This window comes from Macaca fascicularis, chromosome 11 (genome assembly GCF_037993035.2).
Source record: "Macaca fascicularis isolate 582-1 chromosome 11, T2T-MFA8v1.1".
Taxonomy (NCBI): domain Eukaryota; kingdom Metazoa; phylum Chordata; class Mammalia; order Primates; family Cercopithecidae; genus Macaca; species Macaca fascicularis.
Window position 1 is genome coordinate 79,081,404 of NC_088385.1, and position 26,682 is coordinate 79,108,085.

A 26,682-nucleotide genomic window follows, 5' to 3' on the forward strand; every position below is an offset into this window, starting at 1 on the left:
TTTGCCATCTTAATAAATTGGGAAGTGGTTTCACCAATAACCAATCCCAAGAGAGGACTTCCACTCTGTGGAGGACAGCAGAGATTATCATCACTGCGTCAACCACAGGGAACAGGAGTCTGAACACTTCTGCCCACTGCGTCCTCGGCTGCAGTGTTACCAATTCCCTGAGTCTGAGACAGAACACACTCATATGCAACACATTATATGCAGCAAGTTAATTACTTACAGATAAGCAGCAAGAAACAAAAGAAGCCTGTGATCCATTGTGAGTAGGTTCCCCAAGGTTTGAGAAAGCTGCCTTGAACAGATGGAGTCTTGATTGTGCTTGCTTCTGTTGCACCACAGCTGAGGAACCTGGAGAGGCAGCCTGCCACCACAGGGGTAGTGTGACTCAATGGATAAGCCTTGGAGGTGATCTTCCTTCCCAGGAGAGAGGAACAATCCCAGGGCTGTCCCAGGCAGTTCCTCTTTAACTTGAGATGTTACATTCCCTAGGAAGTACAGGAATAAGGTCCAGGCTGTTTCAGGCAGTTCCTCCTTATCTCAGGACATTGCATTCCCAGCACATTCTACAGTTATTCTTGGTAACTATAAATAAGAAAGGGGGAGAATTGGGTGGGTCCAGGGCCATTTGGGGAACTGTCCTGCGATAATGTCAACTTCATCCATCTAGCTGCTCAGATCAAACATCCTGGTATCAACCTTGAGGTTTCTCACCTACACGCCATGTATAATCCTTCAGCAAAACTCAATCACTTCTCATGACCCCTCTGCTACCACCCTTATCCAAGCTACAATCATCTCTTGCATGGATTATTTCAATTACCCTCTTTTTTATCTTTCTCTGAATTTTCATCAAATCTACCAGAAGGACTTTTCTGAAATCTACAATAGGTCATGTAATTCCTCAGGTCAAAAGTTGACCATCCATCAACTTTCATGGCTCTTTCCAATTGAAAGTCAACATTTATCAGTTGCTTTCCATCATTTAGTAGAAGTCAAAGTACTTACAATAGCCTACAAAATGTTATCCAGTCTTGGCTCCCCATTATTTTTCCAACCCTACCTACTTTTCCTTTTTTCCTATCTTACTCCACTCTGGCCACCTAGACCTGCTTGCCATATCTCAGACACCAGCGACATTCCTGTATCAATTCCTTTGCTTTTGTTGTTCCCTCTTCCCCAGATATCAACATACCACTTCCTACAGATCCTTGTTCAAATTTGAGGGCTTCCCTAATTATCATATTTAGTATTGTAACCCTTCTTCCTGGGCCCAGCACTCCTTATCTCCTTGTTCTTCTCCCTATCTATTTTACTTCATTTTAAAAAAAATTGTCTGTCTCCCCTATTACAATGCAAATTCCACAAGATTAGTAGTTTTAATCTGTTTTGTTCACTATGCCAAAAACAGTACCTGGCACACAGTTGTTGCTTAATAAATATTTATTGAATAAATGAATGAATGAATGAATGAATGAATAGCAGAGATGACAACCTCCTTTGGACAAGTTTCCAAAGAGAAGCCTTGTGGTCTAATACTTGCATTAGTTACCATGTTGAAAAGAGATTGCTGTAAATTGGGGAACACATCTGAGCCCCTTCCTGTGGTACACAGAATATCTAAAGGAGAGCTGCAGTCCTGTGAGAGATGTGGAGAAGATCCTGGGCCAGAAGAACAGACCCAGGCTCTCATCAGCACAGAGATGAAGCTTACTGAGAATGGCTCCACTGGTGAAAGCAAACAGCACTCATACCAGCTATGCCTGAACATGGCATCATGTGAAATGACTAGTAAGTGCGGTATGCAGTTCTAGTTCCAATAGTTTTTTATTGTGGGAATCTCAGAGGGAATTATGACATTGGGAATCATTTTCATGAGGCCACAAATAGTGCTGCCAAGTGGCTTAATTTTTTAAATCATCTTTGTTGTAATTGTTGTCATCTTTATGATTATCCTTTCATAATTATTGGAGTGATTATGAGGAGAAAAGCACCAGGCTATCTAATACGGGTTGAACATCCTTAATCCAAAAATCTGAAATCCGACGCTCCAAAATCCAAGACTATTTGAATGCCAACATGATGCACTCCAGGTCACAAGTGTAAAATTCCACACCTGACTTTAGGTAATGGGTCACAGTCAAAACAGTCAAAACTTTGTTTCATGCACAAAACTATTAAAAAATTATATTAAATTACCTTCAGGCTATGGTGTTTAAAGGGCATATAAAACATAAATGAATTTTGTGTTTAGACTTGGGTCCCACACCTAACATATCTCACTATGTATATGCAAATATTCCAGAATTTGAAATCCAAAACACTTCTTGACCCAAGCATTTAGAATAAGGGATTTTTGACATTTCCCAAGTTTCTGTGAGTTAGATTCAGGCAAGAGAGCTAAAATATCTCTCCCAATATAACTTGGGGTCATTGTTTCGCAGATGCTTTAGATGGATGAATATTGCTGGAGATTTTAGACAATCTGGTGGTTACTGTCTTCTTTCTACCTCCCCTTTTATTACTAAAGAATGGTAGTCAAGGTAATTTGAATTTAGATCTTCTAAAGTTCTTTCTCTTTTAATAACTTCACACATTCCTGACAAGTGCTGTTTAGAGTGGCAGACTGTTACAAAGCCCTGACTTAATGCAGAGGAAGATGGTTGAGAAAATAAAAAAGTTTAAAAAGGGGAACGTTTATACCCTGATTTTCTTTCATGTTTCAAGTGAGGAGTATACTTTAGATTATAGGGGCAAGAAAATTTGCTGGAGGTCCACTTCTCTTTAATAAATTTTAAGAACAGTTTAGATCTCTGGTCCAAAGAAGGGGAAAATAGTGATGAAGAGGAAGAGGGAGGAGAGACAGCTGGGTAGAAGACGAGGGTGCAGAAGGGTAAATGTGTAGTTATTCTTTTCTCTTATCTTACCAGATGCTACTTAACCTATTTGTCATGAGGATGAGCAGGATGAGGCAAACTACTTTATGTTCAGAATAGGTTCTTCCAGTAGGGTGAGTGCAGCTTCCAAAAATAAAGGAGAGTAGGAAGGAAGGTAAGAAAATGAAAGAAAATAAAAGATAAAAGTAGTGCAGAAGGTATTCTCAAAGTATCTTCTGCTGTGTTTAAAATGGGTACACAGGCTATGTGAAGGGAAAATGTGAATAAGCAAAGCTGGTACCTACAGGATGCCAGCAGAGTAGACAAATCCCAAACAGTAAAACCCGTTTTGAAAAAACTGGTTGGTTGACGTTATGTAATTAGTTCATCTTCTTTTCCATTTTATTGATACTGTCATTAATTTCCCATTAATGTTCCTTTCTTGGCTTGTATAACTTTAGAGTTGCAGTGAGAGCTTAAAAAAAGAATTAATAAGAATAAAGTTGGTTTTGTTTTATTTTTTCATTTTCAAATAATTTCAAACTTACAGAAAATCTGCATGAATGAATTTAATAAATTTGCATGAATAGTATTGTGGACTCCTGAATATACTTCTCCCAGAGACCTGATTCAAGTTTTGCCAGTTGTTCTCATAATGTCTTTATAGTAAAAAGGTCCAGTTCAGGAGAAGACATTACACTCCATTATCTGCCATGTCTCTCTACCTTCTGTTAGTCTGAATGAGTTCTCCAATCTCTAGTTGACTTTCATGACCTTGACATTTTTGAAGGTCAGTTATTCAATAGAAGTTCTCCAAATTTCTGTTGTCCGATGTTTCCTCTTGATTATAACCGGGTTATAAATTTTAGAGAAGTGACGTTGTGTTTTTCTCATTGCATTTGATTAAGTGACATATGATATTGATTTTTCCAATTACTGGGAGTGTTAACTTTGATCACTTCATCAGATAATGTCTGTTAGGTTTCTCCACTATAACATTAACTTTTTCTCCCTTTGTAATTAAACATTTTGTAGAAAGATACTTTGAAGCTCTGTAAAATTATGTTTCTCATCTCACTTTCATCCACTAATTTTAGCATTTATTGATGTCTTGCTTGAATTCCTTTTGTATTTATTACTTGGCATTCTAATTTAAGAAATAATCTCTTACCCAATCTCTTAACTGTTTATCTTCTTCCCATTTACCTATTTACTTATTATATAATTGTGGATTCATGGGTTCCTCTTTATGCAGTGGATTATAATCCCATTATTCTCATTACTTATTTTTATGCTTAAGTTTTTCCAGATTTGGTCAGTAGGAGCTCCTTCAAGGTGGCTCCTGGATTATTTGGTCATGTTCTCATTGTTTTTCTGAGAACTTTCTTACCTTCTGACCCAACATGTTCAAAGCTCCTTATTCTTCCCTTGTTCTACTTTTAGAGTCTCAATAAACCCTTGTTTCTTACAGTGGAAAGATGCATTTAGAAATCAAGACCAGGCATTAAATTTGCTCAGTGCTGCTCAGGCATTGTTGCTCCCAGGTTCCTTCAATGGATACATACAGACAGACCCTTAAATCCATGTTTATTTACATGTCATATATACTTATATATCCACTCTTCCAACTGCAATCTAATACCACATCATTCACCTCAACTTTTCCTCTTTCCATGTTTGTACCTTCTCCAGCATTAGGAAAGTGGACTCCCTGTGAGGAGCCAAGCATCTGATTCTACCAGGTCTCTGCCCTGCTCAGCAGCCCTCCCTCCGTAGACCCTGACTCCCGTCAAACTGCCTTCATGCCCACTCCAGCTCCCAGTTTGTGTGGACCCTGACACTCACCGGCACCCTTTCAATGGAAAGAAAGAAAAGCAAGCATTGGCATCATTTTCTAACTGACCTTTCTGCATTGGCTGCCTATTTAGGCATCACGTAAACATAGTAGTGAATTGGTAGCAGTGTTCTTAAAACAGCCGAGTTATAGCATGTGAGTATTTTATTTATTCAAATTCAACTTAATTAAAATACTGAAAATATTGTAAGATGGCACATACTTTCTATGCACATCTATATATAAATGTTGCTGTATAGGAATGGATCTGCAAAATCATGGTTTAATGCGAAGTGTACAAAGTTTAGGAATTTTTTTTTCAAGTGCAAATTTGACATTAGGTACTTCTTACCTTATATGCTGATTTCAAAATCTAACTCTTCTGTCAAGTATGACTCTATTGTACAGCCTAAATTGTTTCAACATTTAGTTGAATTATTTCTCCAGGAGAACCATCATTTGGTTTCCAACAAGGAAGCTGAGAGGATCACACACTGATTCTAGAACATATTATTTATTCAGGAAAAATGATGCAGTTCTTTTTGGTAGACAATCCTCTCTAAAATGTAGATTAATGCTCTGGTGACAAGTTTCTAGGCTAGAGCTAGGGAAGAGTAGGGTCTTGGCTGTGGGACCAACTCCAATAGAGTGGCTCACTGGGAGCAACTGGACATGGGAGCAACAATACCTGAGCAGCAATGAGCAAATTCAGTGCACAGTCTTGATTTATAAATGCATTTTTCCACTATAAGAAATAAGAGTTTATTGAGACTCTAAAAGTAGAACAGGGGAGGAATAAAGTCAAAGGAGGCCAAGCTGAAGAGCACCCTTATCAGGTATGCAACCAAAAGAGTGCTGGGCAAGGAAGAGGACACAAGCTTTAAATGAGAGAAGGGAGTAGTAAGGGCCAAGAAGCTGATGATAAATACGACCAAATGGAGCCTTCATTCATTCAAAATATGCATATGAAGAACAGTATGTCTCAGAATCTTTGCTTGCTCTGTGGATACAGAAATGAACATATGTGTTTCCTGCCCTCTAAGAAACTTTCATTCTAGTAGAAGAGAATCATGCCAATAGTTACAAGGTATCTCAAGAGTCTTGCTACAGTCTTTAGATTTGTGAATTTTGACAGCCGTTGGTAAATTACTCTCCATAAGGCTTATACCAAGTTATAGAGTTGGAAGTCATTACTAGATACTACTTTTTACAGCCCTTTCACACAGTATTTTATGTATTTGAAAGGTACAGTTTAAGAAAGATTTAGATTAAAATTTTAGATATTTCCCCTCCCCCGCCTTTCTTTCCTCTTCTTGAGATGTTAAGTAAGTATGAAGGAAGTAGATAATGATTTTCTGAGAAAAAGTCAAAGTGCTTACTAGTTGTATTTTCCCAGATCTTGATGGTACTGGACTGGACTCCAAAGGGTATAGAAAATTATCTTTCAGTTAAAGCACTAACTTTCATTTAGTGTTCATCAACTACACAATTTTAGAACAGCTTTTGAGTAAATGAACGTTATTAAGTTTAGTGTAAAGTTGTCTGGACTTTACAAAACCAGGCAGTCATAACAAACTTTTCTGCAGGTGGAAATGTGGCTGGCAGCGACATATTTTGAGGATTTAAATAAATGATAAATTACTCTTGGTGATTATAAATAATAAGCAATGCTATCTGTGATATTTACCTACTGCAGAAGTTTGGCTTTTGAAAATGGAATTCAACTCCTTTCCCTTTACTTTTAGATATTTATTGTTCATTAGTGAGCTCTCTTTTATAGCTGCTAGTGGACCTTCTTTTGCTGCTGACATGCTTTCAGTTCCATAGAGTTTGTGGGCAAAACGGTATTAGAAAAGCAAGTAAATCATCCTGATGTTCTATATATTACTTTGGCAAATAATTCTTTGGGCAAGAGCTCTAGACTAATAAATGAGAGCATGTGGATAATTTGGAATTGTTTCTTTTTTAGAATCAATAGCCTGGGAATTGAAAAATTCAAAGTGCTCTTCCATGGCATTATTGTTTGAATTAATTTTTTACAAAACAATTTCAGTTCATTTGGAACTGACTCTGTCTCTCTTCAATTTGCACTCCCAAGAAAGAACTGAAGAACGTTGAACTTTGGAAAAAATTTAATAAAGTCAGTTCACAATAGAACACCAGAAGATAAAGTTCCTCAGGCCTAATTCTTTTAGAATTGTGGGAACAGACAGGAGGTGAAGATCAGCAGCTGTCCATCCATCTACAGAGCAGAAGCTCCCCTCTCAGGCTGGCAGTAGCAGGCAAAGACTGGTGAAGTGAGACTGAGGTCAAGACTACAATTCGTTCTCTTGTTTTAATGCAATTTCAACTAGCTAATATGTACAAGGTGTTTCAGGAGCATTAACATTTTGAGCCTTAGGCAATCAGATCTGAAGGCTCATTCTGTTTGATTCATAATGTGGATTATATTTTATAATGTTGCTAAGACTTGATTATTTGCACATCCTAGAGGGTATAGCTCCTGCTCTGAACATTTAAAAGGAAACTGCTATAGAACATTGAACATTAAACAGAAATCTACTATAGGTAAATCTCATAGAAATAGAAAAAGTCTATAAGCCTAGTGTTAGAATTAAATATTTGGATGATTATCACATCAGCAGTTTAATTTGACTATCTTGGTAACCACTGAAAATGAAGGAGTGGCACAAAGAGCTACTGGTGCATTTTATAACACTGCAGGTTAGCATAGTGATAACACTTTTGTTCAGACTATATAGAAACATGAACATTCGTCTCTCATCTACTTGCAACTACATCTTTACAGATAGATATAAAGACATATATACACCCAAATAAGACACAATGATCACAGGAAGTGTTTGTAAACATTAATGTTAACTTGTAGACGTACATTGATTTGAAACAAATCCTTTACTTTAAATAGCTTTGATTTTCTGTCTAGAAGATGAAAGAGAACATTAATAGCCATCACATATGAAGTTTACCTAGTTGAATGTTAGCGCTTCTAAAAATGAATCAGTATTCATTACTTTTCCACATTGAAAGATTAAATGAATAAATAATTTCTTGAAACTGAAAATGAAATTCTCAGAAATATCAAGAAAATCTTTACTGCGGTCTCATTTTAAGAAAAATAAAAGAGAGATCATAAAAACCATATTATATTAAAAAGGCTATTGTTATAAAATGTAACCCAATTAATTAGGATCTGCTTAATTTGAAACATGTATCAGAGTAAAGGTAAAATGTGTTTTGCTTTTGGTAACTTGTTTAAAAAACCCCATGTAGTTAACAAGAATAAAAATGAGAAGAGGATAAAATTTATCCCAGGAATTGTGTGCTGAGGTATCACGTATTTATACATAGTTCAGTCCCCATTGCCCCCAAAACTGTATGTGTTCAAGAGGCTTTCTGGAGGGTCTTATGCAGAAGTATGTTCAACTTAAACTGAAGGAAGAAATACTCTCACTATCAAAGCTAAAGTTGAAGCATGGGGGTGGGGGAATGGTCAAAACTTTTTCACGGTCTCCAGGTTAAAAAACACACTTTCTCTAGTGTGTGTGCATGTTTTTTTTGTTTTTGTTTTTGTTTTTTGGTTCAATGCTAAAAACAGGACTTGTTCAGTGACAGCCACATAAAGGTTAAATGGAGGATTATAGATTAAATGTTACCATTCTAGTGTATCTTTTAATTTGCTCCTATACCAAATCCATAGGAAACTGTATATATATGTCAGAGTGTCATGGACAGATTGATGTATCAATGGGTATAACAATTAAAATGCATTTTCTGAATTGGAAAGTGTAATACATTGCTTTTAGACACAAAGCATAGTATTCGCTCTTTAAGAATAACTAGGGAGTTAAATTCTAGGGTTTCTGCAGTCTTACTCGTGGTATTTGACTGCCTTGGTTCTATAATCGGATTTTAGCAAGCCTATAAAAATGCTTAAAATTATTTTGTTGTTGGTGGTGTGCTTCCAGCATAGATAATGGATAGCTTATGACATTCAGGTTATAGGTCAAATCTGAGGCCTTATTGCACATCCGGGGAAAATTACTTTTTGAGTAACATATAGTACAACCTTCAACTCTTAATAGGGCAGGAGGAGTTCAGATACAAACACTTACACATTCAAAGTGACCAGATTACATATGATTTCTACTTGTTCTGAAATGACTCCATAAATGCAATTTAAAAATTTATTTCTCCACCACAACACACAAAAATGTAGCAATAAATTCTAACATGTTCAGGTGAAACCATTCCTTTTCACTTGGCTATTCAAAAGATTATTATAACATGTCTAATACATGAAGAAGGTTTGGGAACCTGTAACACATTTCCTGTGTGTCCCAATTAAAAAAGACATTTCAACACACTATACTGACTTTTCCTTATTCCCTTGTAAGTGCAACATAATTAAAAAACAAACTGAGTAAGGTAACTCAATGCAAATTCAATCTGATGTTAGAAGTAAGCTGCATATGAGACTAAATCAGATACAGGAGCTTTTTCTAAAACAGGACTAAACAGTGTTTCAAATCACCTAGAATCAATTATCATGGGACACTTGTAGAAATGATGATACTGAGTTAAAAAACATTTTTCTTATGAAAAAATCACAAGTCAGAGCTTGCCACTTATGTTATGCAAGATAAGTTTGATGATCTTGTAAATGAATATCGATTTCTGTGCAGATTCCAATATTTCTAATCTATGAGAAGCTGTTCTGGGGTTCAAAATGGCCAACTTCAGAATCTTCTTGTGAAGTGGTTGCTTCTCTGAGAAAACAAACAAAATTGCCTCACATATGAATTGTATCACATTTCTTTGTAAGTCTAACTTTAATACAAGTACAGTTAAAAACCTAAAAACCCTCCAAACCCTATATATGTATTGTTACTGGCTGACCCACAAGGTGGCACCAAAGAGAAAAGTGACAAAAGTGAAGATCACAGGCAAGTTAGATATTACATCAATTCTATTATGAGAATTAAATTTATTTCATAAAGTGATACCAAATTTTAATATGCTGATAACCCAAAACAGTCATCTTTAGGTTCATTGTTTTTTTTTTTTTAATAGAGACTGTTCTAGATCCAAAAGTTTCATTCCATCAAGCAGCTGGCTATTTTCAAGAATTAGTAATTGAACTTTTTGTGTAGTTATTTTGTAGGAAAGTTATATCTCTTTCCAGATACAGATTCCATGATTATTATTTGGTTATAAACTCTGTTTCTCTTTTATCTTTTGTATAGTGCCTAGTGCTTAATGTTGTTAATATAAATGTAAAAGAAAAGACCCAACATATTTAACTTTATAATACAAAGCATACTAACATATTTAGATTTAGTATTTGTAATTATAGCATACAAATAATTTTTTTAATGACCAAGAAAAAGCCATTTTAGCCAAAGTCTAATTGTTTGAACTTCAGGACTAATTCTTGGATCCCCAAATACATTTTTCACCTAACTTTCAAGGCACCTGGAGAGTAACTTCAGAGCCTATATAGGGATGTGAATGGGACAATATACTCTCAGGAAAACATGTACAGAGAAAGAAAAAATGATATGATGCTGGTGTAGCCTTGGTGTGTAACCCTGAAATTAAAGAGGTTTCTTATAGCGTCATGAAGGATTCTTATAGTGTCATGTGGTGGAAGAAACTGGTAGTTTTCTAGCAAACATCTCTGAATATAAGCAACGAAAAGGCATGGATCCCCCCTCCCCCCAAAGAAGAGCTATTTTTCAGTTCACGATTAAGAAAATATATTATTTATGTACAGATCTAGTACCTGAAGAAAAAAATCAGAATACATCTTTTTTCCGTAGTTTGAAAGTAGGAATTCAGTGAGGTTTATAAAATAAAACAATTGTAATTATTGTTGTATATTTGCTATATATACACATATTGTGATCTATTCTCTAACAGAAGGGGTGTTTCTCATGTTAACATGACTGTATCTTTGACCAGAATCCTCACTTAGCAAAACTATATATATTTTATATTATGTTATATATCATTAAAAATAAGAAAACACTGTAGTTCAAAATTAGGTTTTAAATTTTACATACAGCTATATGACCTCAATACTAGTGATATTTCATTATCTAAAAGAAAAATTTCACCATATTTCTTCCAATGTGTCTTCATCAACCCATTTATAATAATCACTTGTTACTCAGATTCAAGAAAATACTGTAATTACCTCATTTAAACAGCTATATTGATAAACATGTATGTAGTAAGCAGAATCTATCTGTAGTAAGCAAAGTTTTTAAATGATAAACAATATTTTATTATTAAATGAAAGAATGGGAAATAAATGATTGGAAGACAGAAAAAAGTACGTGGACTAGAAGATACATGTGGATGAAATAAAGCAGGAGATGTCTTTACGTGACTTTACATTAATATTTGTCTATTGTGCCTTTCAAGCAGATACTTTTCATGGTTTGAAATAGGTGAGGCACCATTCAAATTATGTAAATTTGTGCTGTCAAATAAGCCTGGGTTAAATATATATTTTTGGATTCATTGAAGAGGTAAGATTCCTAAAGCATGTAAACTGCTTATTCTGCAGTATGAAAATAAGCTATAGTCAACTCTTTCAATTACTTAGTTCTCAATCCAGGAGTAATAATGTTGTCGAGTTTTCTTTTTATCATTATCTTACAAAATTATAATTATTTATCTGTTCAGGGTCATACTAGATTATTCTCTATTCATTTATTCAACAAACACATAGCACTTATCATGTACTAGGCACTGTCCTCTCCAAGGATAGTATAGACCAGTCCTCTCCAAGGAGAGTATAGACCAGGCATGTTTGCTTCAGTGATACATCACTAGCATAGTGCCTGGCACTGACTTCATAATTTATGTAGCAAGTATTCATTATGCAATTGGATAGTTCATATTTGGCTTATCTTTCAGGAAGGAGTATGACATAAAGGTTAAGTGTAAAGGTAATGAAATGACCTGCTGGCTTTGAGTTCCAGCTCTGCCATCTACTAATTAAATGACTCTGGCCAAGATATTTAATCTTTTTTAGCCTCAGTTTCCTGATTTGTCAAGTGGAAGAAATAATAGCATTGACCTGAAGGCAGTGATTTTCATGATTACATAAGACAGCATAAAATGCTTACACAAATACTTGGCACAAGTTAAGCCCTTGAAAAATCTTAGTGATTATTACTATTTTCATTAATTCTTCCTGCCATATTTATCTGGAAACGTGGATGTGAGCAATTTAAGTTCATGGTAGCAATTATAGGAGTATATTCACTATTTCAATTTCTTGAGTGACTAGACAAATTAACTAGTTCAATGGAAACATTTCCGGAACAATACTTAATTTCTATTGTTTGTAGACTTTGGTCTATATTATGCTTGCATGTTTCATGAACAAATTGTAAACATTTCCATGATATATACTTTGCCTTTTTATAGAGCTTTCTTATAGAAGTCATAAACCAAAGAGTCTAGAGTGAATGCTAAAGCGTTTTAACCTAGCATTAGAGCCCCTCAAATAATGATATAACTTTCTTGAGATACTAATTCTCTCTTTGGATATAACATGTAATGCTAAAATTGGAAATGACACTTGAATTATTTGGTCACTCTTTTCCTTACATTTGCTCTCTAGAGATATCCATTTTATGCTGTGAGGCTTGTTCTAGCTTGGTATAAACATACTCGGGAGACTTTTCTGGGACTAAGAACACATAGTATTCTATTAATAGGTTAGGAAATATTTCTGTTAAAAACAACTTCAAGTACGAGGCTGCAATGAGCTCTTATCACACCATTGCACTCCAGCCTGGGCGACAGAGTGAGACCTAATCTCTAAAATAAATCCAATAAAAAGTAAAAATAAAAAATGAAAAAAGATAAAAACAAATTCATGGTTTCACAGGTTTTTATGAGGTAAAAAGATATAATCAAATTTAGATGTAAATTCCATTTAGATTAATCCTTTCAAATAACAAGTCAGACAATTAACAGTTAAATGAAGGTGTTAATTGTTGTGACAAACTACAGAAATCATGAAATTTCACTATCTCAATTATAGTTAATTTTAAATAATTCTTTCCTCATCTTCAAGATCTTGAGGAATGTTCTGTCTGGAAGGGTAGTTCTTATATGAAACCCCACAATATCAAGTGGGTCAAATGTTATAAAATTTTGAAAGTTTGCAATATAAAAATATTAATAAACTTTGCAGTAATGTTAATTGCTCTAAATTAAACATTTCATCAAATGATCCGTTTCAAATTTCAAACTGCTGTTTTGCTATTGCCACATGGCGGCACCACTTCAGCTGCTAAACAGAAACTTCACCATTCTTTTTTCATATTGGTTTCCAGTTGAGGGAGGTCTTCAGAAACATATCCCTCTCATATGATACATCAGCCTAGTTTTGACTGCCAGAATAGTAAGATTTGTTTGTTTCCCCTGTACTTTTTCTAGTACAGTGTGCTTTTATTAAATTTATTTACCCATTAAAGTTTTAGTTTTTAATTGAATTACTTTTTTGCTTCTCATGAAGATTAATTAAATATTTTTTGAGAACATAAAGAGGGTAGTATATTAGCTTCTGTATATTTTTCCAAGAAGTTCAGAGCAGAAAGATACCCCCAAATCTAACTCCTTTACATTAACACATTGAGAAATTGAGTCCATTAAGTAACTGGGTTAGGACAATGGAGGAAGATGAAGGTGATCAGGATCTAGCTCTTTCTCCCGAGCCAAGCTGTTTCTGGACATGAGGTTTTACTCACATGTGAAGAGACTGAGTACCCAAGGACACCTAACTATGTGCTTCTATATACCACCCAGTGTGAAAAGAAAAGAAAAAAAGGCAGTTAAATTGTAAACAATCAAAGAGTAAGATCCTGAAGCCAATACATTCACTGAAGATAGTTCATTTTGATCATTTCAGGACCAAGGTATAGATTTTATTAAAAACAACTTCTGTTTGGCCTCCTGTATATTAAATATTCAGATAATTTTTACTTTTACAAACCCCTGAATCAAATATGGCCACATCATGACTTTAGTGATATTTATTAGCTAAATAAAGTAATCATGAAATTCTCCTAACAAATAAACATGTTTCTGAGAGAAGCATCAGGTACTTTGGGAAGTTTAATTTCCTTGTTTACAGCACCACATGGCTCTAGTATTGGCAAAATCAAACCTATCTCGAATCTAGTGACCTATAACACTGAAAACAACTTTAAAAAGGAATATTAGTAAATTATGTCTTTAATATTTTTCTGAGGTACACACTCTGAAATTTCACCCCTCCACTTTTGCTTTGAAGGTAGAATGAACATTCTGTAGAAAAATAATATTTAAAAATTATTTTACTAAATTGCTTGCTTCTTTGGGAAAGTGTGCTATATACTTTCAGAAATTAAAAAAAAGAAAACTCACTGAAAACCTTTGTAACACTGATATGAAAGGAGGAAATATTTACCTATTTGATCCTGATAGTAAGTTTTATTATGCAAAGTTACATTTAAGGGGAATCCATGAGCTAGTAAGAAATATTTGAGACTTTCCTTGTAGTAATTTTCAGAAGTACATACACACATTGATAAAATACAAAGAAGAATAGATGGAGGTAAAGAGAGGAAAGAGATAACAGACTGAGACCATGAGTGAGGGAAAGGGGAAAGATGAAGAGAACTGGGTTAAAGGGTACAAACATACAGGAAGACAGAAGGAGTCTAGCTGTTCAATGTTTGACAGCAGAATAGGGTAACTATACCTTGCAAAAATGCATTATACTCAGGTGATGGACACCTTAAATACCCTGACTTGATCACTACACATTATGTGCATGTAACAAAATTTCTCATGTATCCCACAAATTTGTACACATTTTCAAAAAAAGACAAACAGAAAAAGCCTTCTTTGAATCTTTTCTTGACTAATGTTTTAGAAAGTGAAAGTCTTAAAGATCCCTTAGTGGGTAACTTCTTCCTTTAGGCAGTGGTTCTTAGACTCCCGGGGAGGATTCCAGAAGCCTCTGATAAACAAATGCACTAAATCCATGGATATTGGATCAGTAATACTGAATTACCAGTTTAAAACCCTAAAGTCAGAGAAGTCTGGTGACCTGCTGAGGATCTCAGGGCTCGTCTTACTTGCTTGCACTATAGTTCCTGATTCTGTGAAAACAAACCAAGGAACCCCAACTCTTCAACTCTTAAAATGCATATAGCCAGATGCATATGGACAGCAAGAGCACAGACATTTAAAAACAGAGCAGAAAAAAGTAACTTGAACAGAATGTGGCATTTCCCTTGGTCTGTTGCTAACGGCCCACATACAACATGCTTAAAAAATCCCACCCTGGCACTTATTTTCATCATCATTTAAAAATGATTCAAATGGACATTTAGAATGCATGGCATTAAGCATGTATCCCATCTGGGGATAAATGAAAAAGGGCTTCCTCGAGCAGGGCTGTGTTTTTAGAGGTTATCAGGCTAAGGTTAATGTGTAATCGGTCTCTTTGGTCAAGCTTTTAAAGGCAAACACAATATTTTAATTGCCTATTTTCAGTACTCCAAAGCCAGAAGCATTAACTGTTTCTTTTTGTAAGAAAATAGCTATAGACATGATTTGTAAAATGCCTTCAAGATTTGAAGACATGAAAGAAACATGTAAAAAGGAATTACCTCATTTTCTTTCTATTATTCACTTTTTAAATTAACCCATAAGCCAATCACACTTTGTTTTATTAAACACTGGAGACTCCTGCTTCTTAGCTGTCACCTTTGGGGTGGCTGTTTTCTGAATATTGTTCCAATTAGAGTTCTTCACACAAATTCTGAGGGTTGGATATCCTACATATTTATACATACTCTGCACTATAATTTTAAACTCCAATATACTCAGACAAGAGTCCATAACCAGCCAATGGGCTATGAACCTATTTTGATGCTGCCTGCTGTCAGCAAACTGTCTATTGATAACTATCCTAACAAAGTTTAAACAATGTTCATGGAAACACTGGAAAGCTGCAAGAAAGTAATTATGGCTAGGTGAAATGAAAAACTGACCAATCATGGAATGTATTCGTTTACTGTTCTACTAAGCTCATAGCCCAGCTTTTCTCAGTCTCAAGCTTTTGGTCCTGAATGTTACACTGTAGGCATTGTGTTTTAATCATTTCCCCAATCTAAAGATGGAAATTATCCTATGGGGAAAACATCACCTTGCTTTGGCCTTTACTTCCGGAGGATTTTAATGCTTCATTGCTAAGCATTATTTTAGTACTGCACACCTGGACACATCGCACAGTATAATGTAATGTATGCAGTCAGGTTTTGGAGAATTTATTTCAATTTACATACAATCCTCCAAATCCTCTGGCGAGCTTGATGTGAAATCGGACACAGCCACATCTCCCTAGCAGGATCTTCTTTTGCTCTCTATGCTAATAGCCAAAGGCTCCTAGGATCTCTCCGTGGAGCGCGGTGGGGCTAAGGAGTCAGGAAGAGGGGTGACTGTGGGGCTTGTTGCGCTAAAGATTTACAATGTACTTCTTGCAGGCGGCTCAGCAACCCCCTCTGTGGCTGTGGGTGTCTGGTGTGACAGAGCGGAGAAAAGCTCTCTAATCTCCCAGTGCCTGCCTCTGCCGCTCAGTCGCTCCCCTCCCTCCCGCCTTTCCTGCCTCCTCGCGCGCTCTCTCTCTCCTTTGCCTTTCTCGGGGAGTTTCAGTCCCTCAATGCAGCTGGAGTAGCCCTGGCAATCTAAACCCGGAGCCCGTGTATATACACACACGCACACACGCGCACACACATGCACACGCGCTCGCACATACGCACTTCGGCTCTCCCCCTGGGGATATGGAGCAAACCCAGAGCTTCATCTACCTGAAGGGGATGGCCCGGCCGGACACTTCTTTCTCACTTGTCATCTCCGGAGGGCAGAGCAAGACTGGAATGAGGCAGGCTCGCTGTCGGGTCTGCAACCTCCTGCTGTTTGCCGCCACCGCCGCTTAAAGTGCCCAGGGTGGAGAAGGCTTTTCCAGGACAGATCTCCGCCGTAGCTTCGCGGCCCTAGGACTTCCTCCTGCTGGTTCACTCTAGTCTCTCCCACCTCGGCCATCCTTTCCTCTCCAGCTGCAGGGTGTATGGCTCGGGTGCCTCCAGTGCTGTGGCCGCGGTCACTGCCGCTGAGAGCACATTCCACCCAGAGGACTGAACGCCGCCGCTGGAGTGGGGGGAGAAAGCGGAAGCCCTAACTTCCCTCTCTACACCCTCGCTCTTCCCACAGCTCCCGTCCTTCTTCCCAGGACCGGTTGGAAGGCTCCCGCGGAAAGCGAGGCGAGAGCGCGGCGCAGGGGAGGGAGAGCCGGGAGCCGCAGGCGCGCAGGGGCGGGGGCAGCATGTGCCCCGGCGCAGGGTGCTCGCCCGAGAAGTAGCGCGCGCTGGGCAAGCAAGACGCTTTCCAAGTTAGGCGCGTCCCAGAGCTCGCAGCCCGGCGCCTCGGCAGCCAGTGTCCGGAGTGAGGCGGGGCTGATGGGGGTCGCGAAAGCTGCCGTCGCTTGTGGCCAGAACCCGTCTTAAAAGAACCCGGGCCAGCATCCCCAGTAGCGCGCCCTCGGCCCGCGTGCGCTCTCCGATGCCTGCTCTGGCGGTGGCCCGCGCGGCCCGCCCGCGGGGGGTGCCGGAGGGGGCGGGGGAGGAGGAGGAGGCGGTGTGATGGCCCTGGACGGCGAGCTGGGGGAGCAAGAGGAGGAGAAGAAAAAGAAGAAGAAGAAAAAGAAGAGGAAGAAGAAGAAGGAGGAGGAGGAGGAGGGGGCCGAGAAGAGCAGCTCACCCTTCGCGGCCAGGATGGGGGAAGACGACGCCGCGCTTCGCGCTGGCGGCAGGGGGCTCTCCGACCCGTGGGCAGACTCAGTGGGAGTGCGACCCCGCACCACGGAGCGCCACATCGCGGTACACAAGCGGCTTGTGCTAGCCTTCGCCGTGTCCCTCGTGGCACTGCTCGCGGTCACCATGCTTGCCGTGCTGCTCAGCCTGCGCTTCGACGAGTGCGGGGCGAGTGCCACGCCAGGCGCCGAAGGTGGCCCCGCAGGCTTTCCGGAGCGCGGCGGCAACGGGAGCCTCCCCGGATCGGCCCGGCGCAACCACCACGCGGGCGGGGACTCCTTGCAGCCTGAGGCGGGTGGGGTGGCCAGTCCGGGGACCCCGTCGGCCCAGCAGCCGTCGGAGGAGGAGCGGGAGCCGTGGCAGCCGTGGACGCAGCTGCGCCTGTCGGGCCACCTGAAGCCGCTGCACTACAATCTGATGCTCACCGCCTTCATGGAGAACTTCACCTTCTCCGGGGAGGTCAACGTGGAGATCGCGTGCCGGAACGCCACCCGCTACGTAGTGCTGCACGCTTCCCGAGTGGCGGTGGAGAAAGTGCAGCTGGCTGAGGACAGGGCGTTTGGGGCTGTCCCTGTGGCCGGTTTTTTCCTCTACCCGCAAACCCAGGTCTTAGTGGTGGTGCTGAATAGGACACTGGACGCGCAGAGGAATTACAATCTGAAGATTATCTACAACGCGCTCATCGAGAATGAGCTCCTGGGCTTCTTCCGCAGCTCCTATGTGCTCCACGGGGAGAGAAGGTATGGAGGGAGGCGGTGCCCCGCGCCGCCCCACCCCGCCGCGCGGCTCGAACCTCTGGGCGGCCTGCGACCCCGGGGACCCAGCTGGCTTCCAATACTCGGGAAGCCAGGGGTGGGGGAAGGAAACGAAAGCGGGGTAGGGCAGTCAGAACCCCGGGGTCTCCCAGATGCCTTGAGGTCTCACTGCAGCCAACTCCTCAAACTGACTCGCCGGTGCTAAAAGATGAATGCCGCCCCCTCCTCTAGTCAGGACCTCTCCTCTTCCTGTCAAAGTTCCTTAGCCATTGAAACGCAGGGCCCTTTTTCTGAAGGGTAACTGGTAATCTGAGCGATGCCAGAGTGACATGAAAAGCTTGCCAAGTTACTGTCGAGGGAAAATACGTGGCGCTGAAGGCCAAGACAACAGCGCATCCAGGTTAGCTTGTCAAGGCAGGTCAGGGACACACCGTTCTCCACCCCCGCCCTCACATGCCCATCTCCCCTGCCTATTAGTAGTCCCCTGCCAGGTGCAGAGCAGAGGATGGGCTTTGGCTGAGTAAACTTTCCCCAAACTTCAAGTTGAGTTTCGGAGTGAAAATAGTGGTTTTCAGAGATAGGCTGAGAGGACCGGGACGGGGGTGGAGGTTGCCAAGGTCAGAGCCAGCGATAAGTGGCCTCGCGGGCGCTGCCAGCTTTGTGCTGAGGCAGGGCGACTCAGGTTGTTTGTTCATGAGTTGCTGCCTCTGGAGATGATTCCAGTGGTCAAGGGTGGGAAAGCTAGTAGTCAGTTTCAAATGCCTTGTTACTATCTTTGGCGCGTTTCACATTTGGGTACTTTGGTATTTTTATATAAAAAAAAAAATCTGAAAGTCCGTGGAGCTTTTCACCACTTGTGTAGAGCTCAGACTTCATAATGCAATAGAACCGAGTTCGAATCTCTGCTGTTCGTCCAACTGTGGTGAAGGTTTGAAGAAGGTAATTAACCTTCTCCTTTTCTAGTGCTTATTGCACACCCATGTACTCAATCCGACAAGAACCCTATGAGGTAGACGCTATTATCAGCATTCCCTATTTTACGGGCGGGGAAATGGAGGCACAGGTGGGTCACATAGCTTGACCAAGATCACCAAGAGTGAGCAAAGTACGGATTTAGACCCAGGGAGTTTGGCTCTTGAGCCTAGACTTTTAATTCTAACTTGGGGATACAAATAATAATATTCTGCTTGTAGGATTGGTGTAGACGTCTGTGAGTGAATGCATTACAAAGTACTTACCCCTGTGCCTGGCACATAGAGTATCCACCATAAATGCTAGCTCTCATGAGTGTCTTGTGGCAGTAAGCTCTCAGGTATATTGTTGAATGAATAAGTGATTCTTGTTCTTTGCTCTAACTCCCTCATTGCTAAAATAACTTCGATTAATTAAATGACTATAGGGCAGATGAACAACCAAAGTGAGCTTAAAAATTAAACCAAGAACTTTAGAAGAGGAGGCAGGTTGCAGATCAGTAAGGAGGCAGAGCCTCTCCTTTTCTCAGGTGATTCTCACAACAGCAGAAAATGGGCTCAGGGAAGCCCAGGGCCCTGGAGGTGAGCAGGCTTGTCAGTGGAGAGCTAGGACTTGAACTTTGGTTCTCTAATCCCTGGACCAGACACAGCTTATGGTGTTTGGAAACTCTCAGAAGAAGTTATTGTGTAAGAGGCTGGGGAAATTGCAATGTGTTGTGAAAGTAAACAAAAGTTTTATTATTTATAGAGTTCTATGAAGTAACCTCCTATAAATAAAATGCCCAATGCTTTAGTAGTTGTATGATAGTTAAAACCTCCTGTAAGTGAATGTATAAATTTTTCACTGTCTTACTCCTGACATCAGATATGGATAATTTAAACCCCCTTCTACCACTTCCTCCGACACGTTCTAAAGAATACAGATTAAAAATATTTTTTAAACCCAGAATTATATCAAATTTGGGGGAAAGGCATAGAAAACAAATTTGCATACTATGTTTAGGAACAAGCTTGTTATGTCAAAATGTCAATAGTGGGAGTTGCATATCATTACTGACACATCTTGCTGTGGTGAAATGAATGCTTTCGACAAATCCTGTTTTTTGAGCCATGCCAAAATATGTTTGGCAGAACTGAGCTTGTTTTGGTCAATGCTTTCAAATTAACAGGACTCTTAAAAAGACCAGATGTTTCTGCTTGACCCGTAACTGATTTCTTGTAACCCTAGTGCATATTTATATTCAAACTCTATCTTGCAGTTTTCCTCAAAGAAGTAAATAACTTGGTTGGAAGTTTAACCTAGTTCACATATAGTTAAACTCATCATCCCAGTAGAAATGCAGAACACAGTGTTTTGAAAATCCCAGGATTGTTTTATTTCTATACAGCATCTTAGAGGAAGTCTTTGTTCCTCATTTTTTTTTCATTCCTCATTATTATTACTAGAGTAAATCTCATAATTTCTTGGATGTTTCTACTGGAGTTGATAAAGCAAAAGAAATAAATCTAATAAACCATTTCATAGTTATATAAACTTTCTATTTATTAAACTTTTTTTGTTACTATAGCCACTTGGAGCATTTTTAAACAGACCCTTATCAGCATCTCAGCTAGGGTTGGACTTTGGTGATGATTTTGTCCACAAAATGCAATGTAAATTGGCATTCTAAAACCCACTTTCAAGTAGGACACAGATGTGAACACTGAATTTTCATTTGACTAATGATTAAAAATTTTGGTCTTTAGTTAGATATAATTTTGCCAATTTAATTATAGGATAATTTCTGTGATAAAAACAAATATTTAATCTGATAAAGGAAGTCATATTGAGCAAGTTGAAATGCTTAAAAGAGCAATACTACAATACAGTTCACTTCTCAGCCTATGTGGAAACACTAACTCATTAAAATCCTATCAGTCTGATTCTTCAACTTGCTTCTCAGAGGCCTGAGCAAAATAATGTTGGCGACAGCAGGGAAATTAGATTCCACTGTGTGCTATATACCTTGGACCTCTGGAAGGTTTTATCTCCTGCTGGGTGTCGTAGGTAGCCTGGCTTTGTACAACTGGGAAGACTTGCTTTTCCTGATTTCCATACTGTACTGTACAAAGGTTAGAAGACAAGCTCCCCCCGTGAAGCCGAAGGTTTCCCAAGTTGAGACAAATTCTCTACCCTTGGTTCCTACACTTGTTGAATATTGAAATTAAATTCTCTTAAAATCAACATGTTTACACACCAAGAAGTAAATTAGGCAGAATACATACTCACTTTTTCATCAACTAGGTGTGCAGCAGGCAGATAAAAATGGGTATGTATTTATGCTGTAGTCTTCGACAGGAGAGTATGCTTGCTTAGAATTAGGTAAAATGTTCATTTACCTGAAATAATTGCCACTTTTGGGTAGCCAGATGGTGGGCATACCCATGTTCAAAGTAGGGTACCTTAATTTAGATCCAGATGGTTGGATTGAAAGGGAAATATAGCCAAGATAAAGAACATTTTATTCACTTTCAAAAGGGAGGCTGTTTTTCTTTGACCAACATGATAGGGTCTATAACATGCCAAAGTGAGACGACGTTAAAAATAGGAGGTCCTTTTCTATAAAGGATTGTTTAGAGAGAAACGATAGTCTCCAAGTAAAATGGGAAAATAATAGTGATAGTTCTTAAAGAGAATTGGGACCATCCTTTTGCAAAAATCTTGGGGAGAGAATGGAGGATTTTATCTCTGGGTAGGCATTTGCTCTACTGTGGTATTTCTGTGATCCGATGCCCTGTAATCTTCTGGGAATGAATTAATACTCATGATATTTAATACAAACAAGACATTCACTACATTATTTTTAGATTGAAAGCAGCTTCACTTCTCCCATTCACTCTGTTAAGAAGATAGCTTAACATGAGCAAGTAGGAGTATATCGCTTTTTGTCCCTCTATAGAGGACTGTGAACTGAAAAAATCTTTGAGAACCATTTGTTTCTGTAAAAACTTTTTTCTATGATTCCTTAATGGACTTAGCTCATTGTTTTTGTGTCAGGCTCACATAACCATATGGCAAAACTCAGTTCAGTGCTGGATTTTGAACACAATTCAAAATGCTACCAGTAAACTATATCTAGACAATGTTTACTAAAAAAAAAGCTCTGACCATTTAATAATGACTCACTCAGGGAGAAAATTTATGCAATTTGTGTTTGTCTTGCTGTGTTTCCTGTAGTGCCATTCGATTTCATCACCCTGGATAGTAATTAAATGTACAGTTTTTTTCAAATTATTTTAATTGACATAAAATTGTATGTATCATGTATAACCTAATGTTTTGAAGTATGCATACATTTGGAACAAATTAGTTAATTAACAAATGCATCACCTCATATAGCTATTTTTGTGGTGAGAATATTTAACATCTACTCTCAGCAGTTTTCAAGAATATAATATATTGTCATTAATTATAGTCATCTTGCTTTACAGCAAATCCCTTGAACTTATTCTTCTTATCTAAGTAATTATATATCCTTTGACCAGCAACTCCTCAACTCCATTCTTCCCCTAACCTCTTAGTATCTGGTAAACATCATTCTACTCTCTAACTCAATGAGGTCAACTTTTTTAGATTCCACATATGACTAAGATCAGGCGATATTTGTCTTTTTGTGCCTCGCTTATTCACTTTCATGAAGTCTTCCAGTTCCTCAGTGTTGTCTCAAATGACAGGATTTCCTTCTGTTTGTCTGAATAGTACTTCCTTAGTGTATGAATACATTTTCTTTATCCATTCATTCATTGATGAACTCTTAGGTTCCTTCTGTATATTGGCTACTGTGAAGAATGCTGCAATAAACATGTTGCAGATATCTCCTCAACATGATGATTTCTTTTTCTTTGGATATATAATCCCCCAAGAGTGGGATTGCCAGATCATGTGGTAGTTCTGTTTTTAATTTTTTGATGAACTGCCATATTGTTTTCCATAATGGCTATACTAATTTACAGTGTACTCATTTTCACCAACAGTGTACAAGGGTTCTTTTTGCTCCACATCCTTGCTAACAGTTGTTATCTTTTGTCTATTTGATAATAACCATTCTTACAGGTGTGAGTTGACATCTCACTGTGGTTGCATTTCCCTGATGATAAGTGATGTTGAACATTTTTTCATATACTGATTGGCCATTTGTATGTCTTATTTTGAGAAATTTTCATTCAGGTCTTTTGCCCACTTAAAAAAATCAGGTTTTGTTTTTTCTTGCTATTGAATTGTTTGATTTCATTATATATTTTGGTCATTAATCACTTATCGGATGTACAGATTGTAAATATTTTCTCCCATTGTATAGGTTGTTATTTTACCCTATTGTTTATTTCCTTTGCTGTGCAGAAACATTTTAGTTTGATGCAATCCCATTTGTCTATTTTTTGCTTTTGTTGCCTGTGCAGTTGCCTTTGTTTTTATTTATTCAGTGCAACTCCAAACTGAGCCTATCTGCTTTGGATCCCTTTCAAATAAAGATGGACCTGATGCTGGACTTCCCAGTATTTGTTTGGTTTGCACAACGTGTTTGTTTCTTTAAACTGATTGTTGCCATTGTGTATGTAGATGGGCTTGAGCAAATAATGCAGGACGATATTTTAGGTGTGCTTGAAGATGGTGACATTTGGTCAATATTATTTACAAAAATAGGACTTACCTCTTTAAGTATGACTTCAAGGAGTGATACAAAAACAGTGAAGAAGAAATGATTTACCTTTAAGGCATAAATGTTTTACAGTCTGTAGGGAGGGCATCCCTCCTTCACCCCCATGCTCATCCTTCCAACCCCAGCAGTCAAAATCTTCATCATCACCATCACCATCATCATCATTTCTCAATTCTTTGCTTGTTCTTTACTTCCTTCCAGATTTACATTACTGGCCAGCTTCCACCAGGGTTTTTCAAAGTTCATGCCATCCTACTTTCTACTGCAGGAGACTGTATACTTTCTCCCACAGATAGAATTTTAGTAGGCAGAATTTTGGAAAATTCAAATGTGAAAAATACTTCCTGCTTTTTCCAGTTTCCTGGACAACCTGAAATGATGCACAAACAGGCACAGCTGTATGGTGGTGGTGGCACTGTGAAGGTAGAATAAGATTGGCAATGTTGCGTGGAGCTGAGTAAGGGTGAAGAACCCAGGCTCACCCTTCCTGCCTTCTTTGCCTCCAAGCTTCTGAATGCCTGAGTGGGCCTGACATGTATAGAACTCTGGCCCCAGTTGTACAGGGACAGGGAGAATTAATTCCTCCCAGTGCACACCTATGTGTGTGCTGCAGGATGAAGTTTTGTTTTAATCATTCACGTCTTTCCTCATGACTACACAACTAAAAAAAGAAAAATCAGAGGATAGACAAAGAAAGCAGTTTAAAAACTATGGTTGTTGGTTACTTTTTACGTCTTTAAAAAATAAATTATTTAAAAAAATCTTCTATGTTTTAAAAAATAGTCCACTTTTGTTGTGTTGCTGGATGGAAGTGTGTGTGTGTGTGTGTGTGTGTGTGTGTTTAGTGTGTTCATTCTCTTCCTCCTATGCATGGACTGTGGAACCAGACTGCTTGGCCTCATGTCCTGACTCTGCGACTTATTAGCTTTAAGACCTTGGCCAGGTTTCCTAATTGCTGTGTGTCTAGTGTCCTCCTCTGGAAAGTGGAAATAATGATACTCTATTGTACAGGGTGGTTGTGATGATCACATCAGTAATAAAGCACTTAGAACAGTGTCTGATAATTAGTAAGCACATCTGTGGTTATTAAATATAATTATACTATTCCATGGCTGGAGATCTGCTACTTGGGCTAGTACCGGGTTGTGTAGGACCAACATTCTTGCTTTGGGGTTTCCCATTGCTGGCAAAACAGTGGGGAAATGGTCACCGTGGACATTCCTTTGACTGCTGTTTGTTTTTACCACCTAAGCAGAGTTCAAAAGACAGGGAATGGGAAAAGAAGGTGGGTAGGAAGAAGAAGAGCCTGGTCACCAGAAAAAAGAGAAGGAAAGAAAGGTTGTGGTATTTCAGCCAGAGAACCTCCTAGCTTGGATCAAATACTGGGAGATGGAGAGGGTTGAGGGAGCAGAAAGACTGAGGGAAACGAGAAACACACAAGTCTCTGATTACAGCAGTACTCTCTATTAGCAGTGAGAATAGCAGGAACCAGAGACTGAAGGGTCAGAAGGGTACCGGTACAACAAGAAGAAAAGCCCTACGTACCAAGGGAAAGGCATCTCAATCATTAGATATTGTTCCTAAGACTTTATGTGAATTTTGACAACAGCAGTACTTTATAATACTTACGTAATGTTTTGCCTCTTTCCAATAGAAAAACATGAATCTCAGACACTAATTTTATTTATTTTTATGAAAACCTACTATTATGACCTGGGAAAGTCATTTTAATGCATTCATAATACCCTTCAACAATGATGATCAAGTACACAGTACTTATTTTTGGTAAGCGTATTTAGTACATAAATGGTGAAACAATTATGAATATTATGCTCTGTTTTTATAACACGATTATTCACATATGCACCACTTCCTACATACATATTGCTGGCATTATTGCCTTATGTTTTTAGTTTACTCCAATGGTTATTTAAAAAAAAAAATAGACTACACACTTGCTTATAGTATTGAATATTCAGCAGGAGTACTTCTCTTCTGAAATAGCAGAGGTTTAATGACTCATTGAAGTGCATAAAAACACACAGTCTAAACAACGACCCATTTTGGCTTAAAGAATTTTGTCATAGAACTGGCCGGGCGCGGTGGCTCAAGCCTGTAATCCCAGCACTTTGGGAGGCCGAGATGGGCGGATCACGAGGTCAGGAGATCGAGACCATCCTGGCTAACATGGTGAAACCCCGTCTCTACTAAAAAAAAAAAAAAAAAAAAAAAAAAAAAACTAGCCGGGCGCGGTGGGGGGCGCCTGTAGTACCAGCTACTCCGGAGGCTGAGGCAGGAGAATGGCGTGAACCCGGGAGGCGGAGCTTGCAGTGAGCTGAGATCCGGCCACTGCACTCCAGCCTGGGCGGCAGAGCGAGACTCCGTCTCAAAAAAAAAAAAAAAAAAAAAAAAAAGAATTTTGTCATAGAGTAACAATTTGCATTTTGGATTAACAATTTTAAATGGAACACGTGTGACTTCCATGACCTTGTAACAGTCCGCTTACTGCAATCAGTTGAATAGTAACTAGATGTTCCATTGAAACTTTCCTTAAGGTCTTGGAAGTTTTTATTGCCAATCTTAAATTACTGCTTTATTAGAGAAATTGCAGTTACTATAGAAGTAGGTTCAAAAT

At 38.9% G+C, this 26,682-nt stretch overlaps 1 protein-coding gene across 1 annotated transcript in view; it reads left to right on the forward strand.

Annotated features, from left to right (window-relative positions):
- The first annotated feature begins 17,164 nt into the window (after positions 1-17,164).
- TRHDE (thyrotropin releasing hormone degrading enzyme) overlaps positions 17,165-26,682 on the forward strand; it is a 417,970-nt gene continuing 408,452 nt past the window's right edge. The window contains exon 1 of the mRNA XM_005571555.5: positions 17,165-18,364. Coding sequence (XP_005571612.1) covers positions 17,454-18,364 — 911 coding nt within the window. The 5' untranslated portion in view covers positions 17,165-17,453. The remainder of the gene's footprint in view (positions 18,365-26,682) is intronic.